This window comes from Talpa occidentalis, unplaced genomic scaffold (assembly GCF_014898055.3).
Source record: "Talpa occidentalis isolate TD23 unplaced genomic scaffold, MPIMG_talOcc4v2.1 talOcc4.2, whole genome shotgun sequence".
Taxonomy (NCBI): Eukaryota; Metazoa; Chordata; class Mammalia; order Eulipotyphla; family Talpidae; genus Talpa; species Talpa occidentalis.
The window spans coordinates 52,521,769-52,537,693 of NW_023602073.1; the positions used below are offsets into that span (position 1 = coordinate 52,521,769).

Here is a 15,925-nt window from a genome sequence, read left to right on the forward strand (position 1 = left end):
TAGTACCACAGAAGTTTTTAGAAGCCCTGAGAGGAGCCAGGTCTATCCTCCTTGGTCTCAGGGCCTAAGGGGTCACCAGGAAGGGCCCTGCTCCTGCTGGTGGGGGGGTCCCTGGGCCCTGCTCCCCCCTGAGCCCAGAGCTCCTGGCTGCCCTGCTCCTCCGTGTGGGCCTGGCTGCCTCCTGCCTGTCTCTCCCCAGCCCTGAGGAGATGGCGCCTGCTCCTGCCCCAGCTCTGTGCTCTGCCTCCTCCCCTTCCTGCTGCTCCTCCTCCAGCTGCCCCCTGGGGGGTCCCCAGGTGAGTGTGTCCCTCCCTGTTTCCATGTCTCCCTCAGGTGGGTAGGGCCAGGAGCTCTGGGAGCTCTTCCTTCAGGAAGGATGGCTGTGTGGGGGGAGCCCTGGCTCTAGAAAGATGGGAGTGCTCCCAATCACTCATGTGATGACACAGTTAAGAGCAGTCACTGAGCTGTAGCATGAGGTGGTGGTGGTGGGGGGATGACAATTGCTTAGTCAGGGGTTTATGATTTTTCAAAAAGTGAACTATCAAAAAACGTGAAAATATCTTTTCCCTCATTTTTTCCTTTTTACTCTAAGTGTATTGGAAATATTTGTCAGTCACTAGTTCTTTTAATTCCACTAATATTTATAGGGTATTAGCCATGTACTCAGCGCTATGTACAAAATGGTCAGATCTCCATTCAGAGACCTTCTTTTCTTTCAGGAGACAATGAATGATAAATACAAGAAACCCATCCCACCCTTACCTGGTAGTAGAGTTGTAAAGAGGGACATGGAGGGAGGGGTGTGTGTGGGCAGCTGTGTCCATCAAGGGGGTCAGTGTAGATAGTGGGATGGGAGCCAAGTCCTGGGCAGGGGATGTTGGGGGTGAGAGTCCCATGGAGGGAACAGCCTGTGTGGAGCTGGCTGGTGCAAGGACAGAGGGGGTGAGGATCAGCTGGAGCAGAGGGAGAGGGAGGGACACAGGACTGGGTGTCAGAGGCCTGGGAAGGGTCACCCTGTGGGGCTGGGGGTGACTGTGGGGCTGGGGAGCCCCTGCCAGGCTGTGAGCAGAGCAGGACCTGGTTCAGCTCCCAGGTGAAAGGGGCCCAGACTGGGGGTGGCAGGAGAGACTAGTCTGTGTGTCTCCAGGTGAGAGAGGAGGGGCTCAGGCCAAGCTGGGGCAGCACAGGTGAGAAGTGGCTCTTTGGAAGTCAGGGGGCTCTTGAGGACAGCACAGTCCCCATTCTTTCCTTTTGACTCCTTTTTCCTCTGTCACCCACTCCTGTGTCCCTCCCTCTCCCTCTGCTCCAGCTGATCCTCACCCCCTCTGTCCTTGCACCAGCCAGCTCCCCACAGTCTGTTCCCTCCATGTGACCCTCACCCACAACACCCCTCCCCAGAGCTTGGCTCCCATCCCAACATCTACACCTGACCTGTCCTTCCCAGACCTCCTCAGGCCAAGGGCTCTGACTGGGGGACAGATTGGGAAACTTTTTTTTTTCTAAATGAGGGAACATTAATTTACACACTGTATAGATTTTAGGTGTATAGTTTCTCACCCATGAATTGTATATTTCACACACACCCACTACCAAAATTCTAGTCACAATCTTGCACTAAGCTATTCTCTCACCCTCCTTCCTCTTTGGTATCTGCCACATTGTTGATAGTGTATAAAGGTTTGTTTTTATTGTTTGTTGGTTGCTTTTGTTTTTTTTCACATTCCAAAATGAGTGCAATCACATGGTATTTGTCTTTCTCCATCTGACTTAGTATAATTACTTAAAATTTTACCATAGTGTTTTAAATGTCAAGATTTCATCTTTTTTAATGTGTATTATTCCATTACATATATAAATATAATGTATAAAAATATATATAAATTATATATATGTATATATGAATTCATTTGTTTCCAATACTTGGGTTGTTTCAATATTTTGGCTCTTGTGAGTGTTAGAATGAAAATAGGGTGCATTTCTCTTTTTGAATAATTGCATTCATATTCTTCAGGTAAATACACAGAAGTGGAATTTCTGGATCAGATGTAATTCTATTTTTAATTTTTGAGAAACTGCTATATTGTTTTCCAACATGGCTGCACTAATTATATTCCCACTCATAGTACACAAATGTCATTTTATCCCCTAATCCTCACCAAAATTAATGATTTCTTGACTTTTTGATAATAGCCATTCTTACTGGTTTCAGCCAAAATCTCATTGCTTGATTTTCAAATGTGGAACCATACTGTGTTCCTGGGATAAATCCCACTTGGTCATAATGTGTGATCCTTTTAATGTATTATTGAAGTTTGATAGGTTTTGTTGAGGATTTTGCATGTGTTTTATCAGAGTTATTGGCCTGTAGTTTTCTTTTTTTGATGTTGTTCTCTGCTTTTGGTGTTAAGGCAATGTTGGCCTCATAAAATGTGTTGGGAAGCACTCCCTCTTCTTCCATTTTTGTGACAAGTTGAGAAGGACAGGTATTAGTTCATCTTTGAAGGTTTGGTAGAACTCACTAGTGAAAATGCCTGGTGTTGGGCTTTATGTTTTGGGAAATTTGGAGAACTGTTTAAATGTCCTTGCTTGTAATTGGTTTGTTCAGGTTTTCTATTTCTTCCTGACTCAGTCTTGAAGAATTTTTCCATTTCTTCTAGATTATTCAATTTATTGACATATAGATGTTTAGTAGTCTCTTATGATTCTCTGTATTCCTGAAATGTCTGTTGTAACTATTCCTCTTTCTTATCTGATTCTATTAGAATTTTTCTTTTTTTTCCCCTTGTAATCCTAGCAGAAGGTTTATATATTTTGTTTATTTTTTAAGGACCAACATTTGGTTTCATTTATCTTTTGGACTGTCTATCATTTCTGTTTCTGCTTGATTTTTAAAATTATTTACTTCCTACTTTTGACTTCATTTGTTGTTGTTTTCTAGTTCCTTGAGGTATAAGGTTAGATTATTTAGTTATTTGTTATTTTTTATAAAATATTTATTTATTTATTCATACAAGAACGGGGGTACAGGCCAGAGGTGTGGGGGGTGAGAGGATTCACCAGAGACAGAGTGGGGAACATAACAGGCAGACTGACTGAAATACACTGCTAAGGGGAGCAGCAAGAGTGTCAGGAGAGGTCTGCTGCGCCATGTAGGTAGCTCCCTGGCCATGATCAAACTTATGCTACAGTGACTGCGGATAGCTTCATAGGTTGTGTCTCAACCCCTGCACTACCAGGGAAGCCCTAGGTTAGATTATTTATATGAGCTCTTTCTTGATTCTTGATGTGGTCCTGTATTGCTACATATTCCCTCTTAGTACTGCTCTTGCTGTGTCCCACAGATAGGTTGTGTTCTCATTGTCAGTTGTCTTGATGTATTTTTAAATTTCTGCCTTAACCCTGTAGTCATTCAGTTGTGTGTTGTTCAGACTCCACAATATATGAGCTATTTTCTGATTTTTTATTATTGCTGGTCTGTACTTTGATACTATTGTGATCAGAGAGATACTAATGTGATATTAATCTCCTTGTATTTATTAGCACTTGTTTTGTGACTCAACATGTGGTGTATTCTGGAGACTGTTACATGTGCACTTGAGAAGAAGGTGTACTCTGCTTTTCTGGATGGTAGTTCCCTATGAATATCTATTAGGCCCATGTGATCCAATTCCTCACTTAAGTCTACTGTTTCTTTGTTGATTTTCTGTCAGGTGGATGTGTCCATTGATGAAAGTGGGTGTTTAATTCCTTTACCACTTATGTGTTGCTACCACTATTGGTTTGCAGATTTGTTAATAGTTGCCTTATACATTTTGATGTTCCTTTGTTTGGTCCATGCATACTGATGAGTGTTCTGTCTTCCTGATGTATGATTCCCTTATCATCCATTTCTCTTAATACCTCTTTTAGCTGGAAGTCTATTTTATCTGATATGGCTCTACCTGCTTTTTTTGTGGGCCCCATTTCCTTGTAGTGTTGTTTTCCAACCACATTTTTTGAGCTTATGATTGTTTATCTTTGGAGCTTTGATGTGTCTGCTGCAGAAAGTTGGATTTTCTTCACTGATCCAATAGCCTCTCTGTGCCTTTTTATTGGTGAGTTCAGTCCATTTACATATAGGGTGATTATTGATACATGAAGATTTACTGCTGTGCTTTTGTCTTTAGTTTTTGCTTATAGAAGGCTCATTTTCTCTTCTTTTTTTTCCTCTGTGTTTCTTAGATAGGAGTGCTATTTTCAACATTTCTTGTAGGGGAGGTCTAGTGTTCACAAACTCCATCATCTTCAGTTTTGGAAGGTGTTTATTTTTCCCTCATATTTGCAGGACAGTGTTAAAGGACATAGTATTCTTGGCTGGGAATTTTTATATTACATTATTTTGAATATGTGATTCCATTCTCTCCTTGTTTGTAGGGTTTCCTCACAGAAATCTGCTGTATACTTTTGTAGGTTACCTGCTTCCCCCGTCCCCCTCCAGCCACCTCAATATTCTTTATTTATCTTGAACTCTTGGTAGTTCCATGACTGTGTCTTGGTGTAGGTCTCATTACATTTATTTAACAAGCTGTTCCTTTAGCTTCATGGACTTGTATATTCATTTCCTTCCCCAGGTTGGGAAATTTCCTCTACTTCTTTAAATAGTTCTCTGTTTCCTTCCCTTTCTGTTCCCCTTATGTAATATATTTATCTTTATCCATTATCCAACAACATTTCCAATGAAGTTGGTAGTTCTTGAAGTGTTTTGTCATTTTTTCCCCTTCATTTTTCTCTTTCTTCTTTCAATTAGGTCCTTTGTGCATGATTGTCTTTGAAGTCACTGAGTCAATCTTCCATTTGGTCTTTTCTTGTTCAATAGCTTAAATATTTTCTGTTGATCTTTTAATACTATATATCTCTGTTATTTTATTATTTAAGATATAAATTTCTATTTTCTGTTCTCTAATTTTATTTTCCCTACCATTAATTTATTATTATGATTTTTAAAAAAGATTTATTTACACGTGCATACAAGAACTGGGGTACAGGCCAGAGGTGTGGGGGGTGAGAGGATTTATCTGAGACAGAGTGGGAAACAGAACAGGTGGATTAACTGAAATACATTGCTGAGGGGAGCAGCGGGCAAGACAGGAAAGGTCTGCTGTGCCATGTGCATAGCAGATGGTCTCCCTGGCCAGTGGGCTGTAGAGGCTTCTGATAGCTTCATAGTGCTGTGCTTAACTCCTTACATCACCAGGGAGGCCCTATTATTATGATTTTTGTTGTATCTCTTTGATTCACTTTTCTGAGTTTTCTACCATCCCTTTGACTTTCTTTATTGTGGCAATTTTGAACTCTCCACCTGATGGGAAGATAAGATTTTCCATATCTTTGTAATTATATATTGGTGTGTTGTTCTTTTCTTGTGATTTCATATTCCCTGAAGTTCTCAAGTTGCCATGTGGAATGCTTTTCGGTGTCTGATTTGCTGCTTTAGATTTCCTAATTTTTAAAAATGTGTTGTAGTAGTAACTTAGAGATTTGAACTACTTCTACCTTTCCAACAGGTGGCACTGTAGTTTTATGTGATTTTAGATTTTGCCTTATCAGGTCTGGAGTCCTGATCTTTGAGATGCTCAGTCAGAGGGTGTGGGTGAGGCCTGCAGTCATCTAACCTCTGGTGTGCATGCTCTGGCAGGGGGCATGCTAGCTCATGTTTGAGGCACCACTGATACCCACCTCTTTCATTTCCGTACCTGAGACTCTGCCACTTACACACTGCCAGTGTGCTTCAAGAGGTCAATACTGTCCTGAGGGGTGGGAGAGAGTAGTGCACGCCAGCTCTGTGTCCTTACTCTTTTCACTAGAACCTGGTCTGCTGGGAGCACCCAGCTCCTCTGCATGTATTTCCCCTCAGGGAAGGATGTGTGCCTCCACACCATTCAGTTCTCCCTCTACATGGCCACTAGTCAAGTGGCTGGTTGAGTGGCAGCTCCCATCGCTGACCACAGGCTCCAGGTGTCTCTCTCCACCTACCTCTTGTTCAGTGAAGCATGAATCTCCTCTGTGTCCCTTTTGGTGCTGCCTGCCTGGTGACTGATGTCCAAGAGGTGTTCCAGTTTTGTTGCAAGCCATGGTATTCTCTGGGTGCCCCATTCCACTGGTTAACCTAGATGATCCTCTGGGGAATGAAGCAACGAATGTCCTCTGATACCATCTTAGTTCCCCAGGAACTCGTTTGAAATGCACATTCTTGGGTACTACATCAGACCTGGGGTAAGGCATTCTATGTTTACAAATCCTCCTAGTGATTCAGATACATGCTGAAGATGAAAACCAGGGAGTTAGATTTCTTCATGGAAGTTCCTGCTGTTGGGTACACCAGTGACATTATTTCTGAACCACAAATTATGGTTGGAAGATTGTTCCCAGATACAGATTTTCACTGTTCAATCCTTCACATCAGCTGTCTTCTCATAGACACCTTCCCTCAAGCTGCCTGGGCCTTACCCAGTGATAGTGTGTGTTCCCTGCTGTGGGTGGGTGTGTCTCCCAAGCTTCTAATCCCTATGTCTGTGTTCACAGAGAAGTTCCGTGTGTTTGGCCCCTCAAAGCCCATTGTGGCAGAGCTGGGTAAGGACATCACACTGTCCTGCTCCCTGGACCCAGTCATGAGTGCAGAGAACATGGAGGTGAGGTGGTTCTGGTCACATTTCTCGGAGTCAGTGTTCACCTATCAAGATGGACAGGAGCAGAATGAGGAGCTGATGGCCCAGTACGCAGGGCGGACCTCGCTGATGGGGGAATATCTAAAAGAGGGGGAGGCTGCTGTGCGCATCCACAAGGTCCAGGCTGCTGACAATGGGCTGTACACCTGCTTCTTCAGCAATGGAGTCTTTGTTGGGCAAGCCAGATTGGAGCTGCAGGTGGCAGGTTGGTGACATGGTTAAATATCTCAGAGTCCTGGGGTTTTTGAGTTTGGGAGAAACTAGTGCAATGTAATTTACTGTCTCACTTCATACATGAGAAAGAAAAGGCTTATTAATTCATGGTTGCATTAACTGTAAATATATAAGGTACCCACTATATGTCTGGTCCTGTTTTAAGCAGTGAACCAAATGAAGTTTTTCACTCTGGTAGATAGAGCAATGGTAGATATTTTCAATGGTAGATAGAGCAATCATAATAAATAAACATGTCATAAATGATGTTATTAAGTGTTAAATGATGAGAATAAGAAGCTAAATGACCAGTGAAAATGGTCAGCAATGTGGGTCTGGGCAAGTTACATTAATAAATGGGAGCTCAGGAGGGTCATATTTGAGCAAAGACTCATCATTTTGTATCTGAGCAAAGACTGAAAGGAAAATGGGGATTAAACTAAGTAGATATCTGTGGTATGTGAGTTCTATTTCCCCAGTTCTACTGAGAAACAATTAATATACATCATTGTGTAAGTGTAAGGCATAGAGCATGATGATTTCATTCACATATGTCAATGAAATGATGCCCAGTAGTCTAGCTAACATCCATTTTCTAATTTAGGTGCAATAGAAAGAAAAAGAAGCCAAAGAGGAAATATTTTCTCTTATGAAAAACCTCTTAGGACTTACTCCCTTAATAATTTTCCTACATATCACACAGCAGTGTTAGCTACAGTCATCATGTAGTAAATCACAGGGAAGGCAACTTATAAGAGGAGGGAGCAGCCAGTGTGACTGTCCTGGGGTGAGCGTGTGTTTGGTGTATTCTTGGCTCACATGGAGTCCTCAGGGCTGGTGGGAGGGTGTAAGAAGGCAGGTGTTAAGAGATAACAATACTTTTACAAAAAGATGTCATGGGTACACAGTATGCAGGTTGAGAATGCTTAATTAATGCTACCAAAGGTAATCATAAAATTCTCCATAGGAAGTAGACTTGAGGTGGGACTTCATTTTATCAAACAAGGTTCCATAAGTGTCTTTGGACCAGAAGAAGAAAGGACAATGGAGTCCACGGAGCATTGTCCACTGGCTCCTGCCTGAGGGAGGACAGCCTCAGGAGGAAAGCCTGGTGACAGGCCCTGCTCCATGAGCTGATCCTCCAGCACCTGGACTGCGATGTCCTTCCATGGAGATGGCAGAGGGAAGACCCATGGGGCCAGCACTTTAAACCTCTGCTGAGTCACATGAGCTGATCTCTCATTAGACACATGAAGTCACATGACTGAATCCAGGGTCAGAGTGTGAGGGGACTAACATGTACAAGGCAGAGTATGAGATAGATAGGAAGAATTAGGAATATTTCTATAACTGACTTACCACAGATGAGACAAAAACATGCTTCCAGATGTGGAATTTTGAGTGTAAAGAGCATGTGAGGAATCCTGGTAGATGTAACCACAGGGATATGCTATCAGGGAGGGACATGGGGAGACTGGTGAGGTGATATCTGGAAGTGATGTATGAGGAGACACAGGAGCTGAGGGGGAAGAATCCCTGGGGGAGGGTGTGAGATAAGATAGGTCTTTAAGGACTGGACCCTAGGACTGCGCTGCCTTCAAGGAGCAGGTGCAGGGAGATAAGTCAGGAAAGGGACTCAGCAGGGGGTCCAAGTAACAACAAGCCACCCTCAGAGGGAAGTGACCAACCCAAGATGGAGGTGGTTTCAAGATGAGGCCAGGAGTGTCCTGAATGAAGGGAGACTGAGTGAGAGGACCTTGGAGACTGGGCTTGACAAATGGGAGGCTTTTGTTGAAACGCCCAGAACAGAATGGACTAGAAGAAGCTCCCGGATGGAGGCAGAGACGTTGGTGAGAAATGAGAAAATACAGCTGTTCATGGATTCTAAGGTGTACTTCTAACAAGAAAATAATTCTAGAAAGATTTGAACATGTTTATATGATTATAAAAATAATAGGTAGAAGGGTGGAGATGAAAACATGTCAGGTCATCGTCTTACTCCCCCAGGCCCCCAGAATGCACCTTGACAGCCTCCACTGGAGGTCTAACCCACCTGGCTCTCATCTTCCCTCTGCAGGTGTGGGCTCTGCCCCCAAGTGCACATTTCGGGGCCAGAGGAGTACGAGGTGCGTGTGGTGTGCACGGCCTCGGGCTGGTTCCCGGAGCCCCAGGTGCAGTGGAGAGACCCCCGTGGGGAGCAGTTCCTGGAGTTCTCCAAGGTCCAGGCCCAGGACACTGAGGGGCTGTTCAGCGTGGAGGCCCTCTGGTGGTGAGAGACAGCTCTGCGGGGAGCGTGACCTGCTCCATCCTCAACCCTGTCCTGAGCCAGGAGAAGGCCATGGCCATTGTCATCCCAGGTCAGCGCTGCTCCCCCGTCCCACTCCCTGCAGGGTCAGAGGGAGGGGCTGGCACCCCCAGGTGTGCTGGGCTGGGCTGTCCTGGGCTATGTCCTGATGGGGTCTCTGTGCGGGTGTCTGTCTGCAGAGCCCTTTTTCCCCAGGGCCTCTCCCTGGAAGCCAGCTTTCCTGGTGAGCCTCTCCTTTCTGTTGCTCCTGCTCCTGGGGGCTGCCTGCTACACCCAGAGAGAACATTCCACACAGATGTGGGAGCTGCAGGAACAGAGGAGTCTGTGCCGGGCTAAGGAGAAGGACAGACAGACCAAGGAGGAGGCCCTGAAGCACAGAGGTAATACGGGACTGGTCCAGGCTGTTGAGTGTGGCAGTGGGTGCTAGGAGGGACAAGCTGACCACAGAGCCAGAGCCCAGGATCCACTCTGCAGGAAGATCAGAGCAGGTACCTGAGAAAACCCACAGAAGACAGTTGGGGGTGGGGAGGTTGAAGGCTCAGATAGGTTTCGAAGTGGAACTTCTAGATCACAGAGAGGTTCATTTTCACAGGTTTTTAAGGCACGCAGATGTTCTCCTTTAGTGATAGACTTAATGTTTCATTTTTTCGTTCTCTTTCAGATGAACTCCAGGCAATTCTAGGTAAGCTCTGCTCTCCCTCCTGAACTCTGTGTCCCCTTCATAGGAGACATTCTGGTTCTTAGCTCACCTGTGTCCTGTGTTGTCTTTCAGACCAGAGGAAGGCAGCTTACCTGGCTGGTGAGTGATGCTGTAGGTGTCCTGGTTCCCTGTCCCCCCTGTGCCTCAGGGACCCTCCCCTTGTCTCTCTAAGCACAGACATGTGGCCCCTTCCCTGGGGTGGAAGTGGGAACTGGAGGGAAGCAGCACCCTGCTCCCGGGCTTTCCCAGATCTGGGTGCAGTTCTTCCATAGGTTGGGATCCTATTGGGATCTCACTAGTGTCTCCTGCATCCTGGTCTCACTCCAGCCCTGACTTTCCCACCAAGTTGCTGGCTTTCTAGCCTTCAGTGCCTCTTGTTCTTGGTCAGCACCTAGAAGCAGAAGCTAGCTGCATTGGGGTTTTATAAGTAAATGGGTTCTTTAAGTTTAGGAGAGTGATCTCCTCCAGTATTCTCTCCCCAAACCCCACCCAAGGATAGTCTGTTCTCTCTGCTCCTGAAGATGCTGATCAGTAGTGATGGGAGAGGATGGGGTGATCCTGCATGGGAGGGGGTGGGGGACATTCCATCTCCCAGAGTGTGTTTATATCTAGAAATATTTAATCTGAGAGAGATGAGCCACTTTACCCTGGAGCTGGTCTGATGGACAGGCTTTGTTTTTACTTTATCTTCTTGTTAATTTCCCAAATACAATTGCCAGAAAATACTGAATATAATAATTATGTACTAATATATACAGTGAAAAAATCTTCATGTTTACTGTTTTTCATCCTGTGCAGCAACACTGAGTAGTACATGAAACAGGAGTTTTGAAGTTTGTAAAGCCCAGAGCTGCTCAGTGACTTGCCCAAAGCCCCACAGCAGCAGCAGGCAGGGCTGGGTCAGTCTGTCCTGCAGGCTCCTGACCTGAGCCAGGGATTTCCCACCACCCCCTGCTGTCTGCACAGGGCAGGAGGTCATGACCTCTCAGCCTCTCCCCTCCACCCCCAGAGAGTCTCACCTGCAGAACAGGGGGAGACCAGGGCCCCTGGATTCACCTGTGCAGGTGGTTGTGCTGAGGTCTCACCTGTGTGTTCCCTTCCAGCCTGGAAGAAGGCCCAGCTGTACGCAGGTGAGTGGTCCTGAGGGTCCTGGGACCCTCTCCCTACCTCCCTCTACCTCTTCTCTATCAGGGACCCCCACCAGGAAGGGGTAGTGTCCCTGGTCTCCTCGCATTCTGTAGCTTCTCTCTGGAAATAGCAGGGCCCCCTGCCTTGTTAGCACAGACCTGTCTCCACTTGCCCTGTCCTCCCTGAAGGTCATGTGGGGTCAAGACACTCTCTGACCCTTGTCACCTGATCCTTTATATGTGTTAGGACAGTGGGGCTATCAGTGTGAGGAGAGGCTATGCAGGGTCAATAGCTCTGTGTATCAGGAATTGCTGATCTCTGGAAGGTTCCAGAAATCCTGTGAGGCACATGCTGAGGTGGGCAGGGCACATCTCTCTGGTTGTTAGGGCTTGTGGGTGACCCTCCCTCTTCAGCAGAGTCAGGGTCTGGGTCTGTCTCTGGTCAGAAAATTGATAAAACTTCTGGTTCCTTCCACCGGTCCCAAGTCCTCGTCCTTCTCTCCTCACCCGTCCTTCCCTTCCTGCCTGCTCTCCAGGATCCTCCCTTTCCCTCCATCTCCCTCCAGCGCATAGGACATTTCTGGGCCCTCATCTCTCCACGTGCATCCTGGGGCCCTGGTGCTCCCTCCAGACCCTCCCCTGCCAGGGTCCTGCTCACCTGCCTGGGCCCCCACATGGGTCATGAGAGCTCCAGCTGCTGCTGACACACGTCACCACACCCTGAGCAGCGTCACCCACACAGTTTATCATCTCACACGCCTGCAGGGCAGACACCTGAGACCTTGTCCTGGGACTAACTCCAGGGTCTGGCAGCTCCTTCCTTCCAGGAGCCCCTTCCTCTCCCAGGATCTAGGGCCCCCTGCATTGACTGGGGACCCCATCCTCTGTCTACACAGCCTACCATGCAGCCTCTTTATGGCCCTGCTGCTGTCACCATGTGACTGTCTGTGAGCACAGGTGTGGGGTCATGGTTGTTAAGTCTCCTGTGATTGGCTCCACCTGATGAGCCACAGTAATACCCCTGTTTCCAAGTCCCGTCTCTGTCTCATCTGCAGATTTCTCTTTCTTCTGTTAAGGACACATATTTATGGGTTCATGGGTTAGGACATGGACATCTTTGGAGCCATTATTCTGCTTGTGCAGAGAGGTTTCTCTTGAAAGCTTCTATCTCTCTGGGCTATTCCTGGAGGAAACGGACTAGTCCATTCAATATTTCTGTGTCCTCCTGGATCCTTTGACATGGTTTAGTTCCCACCACCCATGAAAATGTGCAGAGATGTCACTAGCGTTGATCTTTCAGTGTGTGTCTGTGTTTCCTTCTTTACATGTCTCTCTCCTCCCCAAAACCCTCTCCACCCCCTTCTGAGTGGGCAGGACCCTCTGCTGCATTGTCCTGAGTCTCCTCACTCATGTCACAGTCACCCCCACGTGCAGCTCAGTCAAGGTGTAGCTCTGTCTCTCTCTTTCTCTCCTTTTTTTTTTTTTAACAAATAGTCTTTTTTTTTTTTTTAAAGATTTATTTATTTATTTATTTATGCAAGCACTGGGTACAGTCAGAAGCTCGGGAGGGTGAGAGAATTCACCAGAGCCAGAGTGGGGAGCAGAGCAGGCAGAAGGACCGAAGTACACTGCTGAGGGGAGCAGCGGGCGGCAGGAGAGGTCTGCACGCCATGTGGGACCCTCACCTGGCGGCTGGGGATTGAACCAGCGTTGCAGAGGCTGTGGGCAGCTTCACAACCCAGCGCTCAACTGCTGCACCACCGGGGAGGCCCTCTCTCCTTTTTGTTTGCCAAAGAGATTTACTCGGAAACAAAATGTGCAGCTTTGCCTACCAGGCTCCATGTGTCTCAGCTTCCACAAGCAGCGCCTGCTATGCCTTTGCTCCCAGGAGGCAGGTGCATCAGGCCACACACAGGTGCACTGAGTTGTAGCCTCTTCCCCCATGACTCAGAGAGAAGCTGCACATTCAGTTCTCTTAGTTCTTTATAAGCATGTGCAGTCCTGGGCATTTGGATCTCTGTAAAACTTTTCCAAAAAAAACTAGTTTGCTGAATGCGTTTGTGGCTGGTGACTTGAAGAGTATAAATTGATGGTCATTTTGTTCAGTTGGTGTCCATGCTCTCCATCCTGGGTATTAAGCTTTATGGCTTAACTCATGGAAAGCTCAACTCATGGCTCACGGAAAGTTGCAGCATGGTGTGTATGTGTGCATGTGTGTGTGTGTGTGTGTGTGTGTGTGTGTTTGCATGTGAATCTAAAAGACAGATGCATCAACTAAATGATTGCAAACATTTTCCCCTGAAAATTCTGTGTTGCTCTCCTGTAGAAAACTAGGTGCGGACCCTGATGTGTTCAGTATCTAGAGTCCCTCACGTGACATGTGTGTCTCTTGCAGATTGGCGGAAGGAGCAGTTCCAGGCCTGTGAGTGACTCTGTTCTCTCTGGGGCTGCTCAGCTTCTGGCCTTTCCTTCTGTTCTCTATGTGGGCACAGGCTCTGCACCCTCTGTGGGGGGGTGCAGCTCTGACATCACAGAACTGGGCTGGAGGGATGACTGGTCATGAGTGTTGAGGGGTGTCCTTAGTTCTTGGGGTCCTGTGATTTATCTGACCCCAATAAGACATGTGGCTCCTTCTTTTGCTGGGGGGACTGTGGGTTGGTTCTCATAAAGTTCTCATTTCAGGGATCATAACCATCCCCCCATAAATTAAGCATCTGTGGTGAGGTTGTTGGTGTTCATGTATGGCACCTTGCCTAATGGTTCCCTCTCTTTGCAGGGTCTGTCACTCTCTATCCGAGTTCTCTCCATCCCAATATTGTGCTCTCTCCTGACAAGAAAAGTCTGACCTACAACCATGATGGCATGGAAAATGGATTTTTGGCCTGGGGTCTTGAGGGCATCACATCAGGGCGCTGTTACTGGGAAGTGGAGGTCAGGATTGAAGACAGCAGTGAGTGGGCGCTAGGGGTCTGGAGGGAAGATGAGGAAAAGAGATACAAGACTCCGAACCCCATGAATGGTTTCTGGATTGTGGGGCTGTTCGAAAAAGTGTTTACAGCCCATACTGACCCTCCTACTCAGCTACCCCATAGGCAGGTTCCCCACAGGGTGGGAATTTTCCTGGACTATGATCAGGGAGACGTCTCCTTCTATGACATGACTGATGGGTCCCACATCTTCTCCTTCCCTCCTGAGTCCTTCTCTGGGACCCTCCTTCCATATTTTGTCTGCTGTTTTGGAGACATGTCCCTGACCATCTGCCCCCTGGAGGCTGGGCCCCAGAAGCCCTCTGTGCCCATGAACCATCCTCCTCTGGGGGATCCTGTGAGTGACCCAGGGGAGGGGATCCCCTCAGGCCCTGGTGTGGATGGGGCTCCCCCAGGGCCTGAAGCCCCCCTCCTCCCCTGCACCCCTAACACCATGTCCCCATGAGGCCCCTCCCTGCCCAGGCCTGCCCTGGGCTTTTCTTGGGGCTGCAGGTTCCCTGTGGGCAAACCTGTGAGTGAGTCCTGGATGCTGGAGTCTCGTCCTCCTGCTTTGGGTGCAGATTCCTGGGATGTTGCTGTGAGAACAGTCTGGTCAGGCCTAGTGCTGAGGCAGCAAAAGATAGAATTGACTTACTTTGAACTGGTTTGGGGTAGGATGAATTTTACCATGGGAAATAACTTTTCATTTGGTAAAGAAAATATTCATGGGTTATTCATGCTGTTTGGACAAGAAAGGGTTTATGGTCAGAATTACTCTCCTAAATTAATTGGAGTTAACTTTGTCCAACTTGTGTTTGTGTGGAGGAAACCAGAGGCTGAAGGAGGGTCCCCAGGGCTATACTGATGTGTCTGGACTCTCTGAGCAGAGCAGCTGGGCAGCCAACATTGTCACGGAAGTGGTGGATGATGGACTTTTAGAGGAACTTAGTATTCTAATTCATTTGCTTCTGATTTTGGAATGCAAGAAATACACCTATTTTTCAAAATCTCAGTAAATTTCTGTTATTTGTAAAAAACTTGTGGTGTGTTCATGTGGGGAACTCAGGAGAATTATTTGGGTTCCTCATTTGTGTCAGCACCCATTGAAAGGAACAAACCTCTCCCTGACTTAAGATGAGAGCTAAGAAGAGACTTTCAGACTCAGGGTGACTTGGGGAGCTGTGACCTGAGCTCCAGGTGCCCCTGTACCGACTTGGTCCTTCCACATCCTGAGGCAAAGGGTTACAGGAACCACAGCTGCCAGAGGAAGCAAGATCCTAAGCCCCAGACCTGCAGGGAGGAAGGTGTGATCCTTCCCCCAGGGGACACTGAGTTGGTTCTGGTGGGAGGAGAGGACAGAGAAAGTGGAGTGGGGGAGGAGTCAGACATCAGTCATGTTTGTGACCCAGTATAGAAAAAGAATTGTGATAGTTTTACATTTTCATTTCTTGTCATGTGTGTTAATTTGTATTTATTATCAATTTCCTTCCTCTCCTTATCCTTATGTTTTTATGTAAGTTGTAAGAGCTTATGCTTGCAAGATACTTTTGGAGTAAGAAAATAGACAAAGGGAATGTGACTGGATTTAAGAAATAAATAATATAGTATGTTAGCTGCAAAGATGGGGCTGTTGTCTTCTCATTTTGGGGAATGGTGAGAATGTCCCCACTTGTTCATGGAGCTTTGTCTTGATAGTTAAAAACATGCTGTTGTGTTGTGCAGGTGTCCAAATGTGCATTAATTGTGTGTAAGGGGCTGGGTAGTCACAGGTGTGGACTCTCCCATCATCCTGTATCACTTCCTGGCTCACATCCCCCACCTGCCCTCCTGTGTGACCTGGAGCTGGACCCCAGGAGCGTGTCCCTTTGCCCCCTGCACAGTGTCAGGATGAGCCCTGGAGAGGACACTCC

General features: G+C 46.8%; 1 protein-coding gene across 1 annotated transcript in view; it reads left to right on the plus strand.

Moving 5' to 3' along the window:
- Positions 1–241: 241 nt before the first annotated feature.
- LOC129146285 (butyrophilin-like protein 2) overlaps positions 242–15,925 on the plus strand; it is a 104,474-nt gene continuing 88,790 nt past the window's right edge. Inside the window, exons 1-2 of the mRNA XM_054698139.1 lie at positions 242–296; positions 6,562–6,909. Coding sequence (XP_054554114.1) covers positions 6,648–6,909 — 262 coding nt within the window. The 5' untranslated portion in view covers positions 242–296; positions 6,562–6,647. The remainder of the gene's footprint in view (positions 297–6,561; positions 6,910–15,925) is intronic.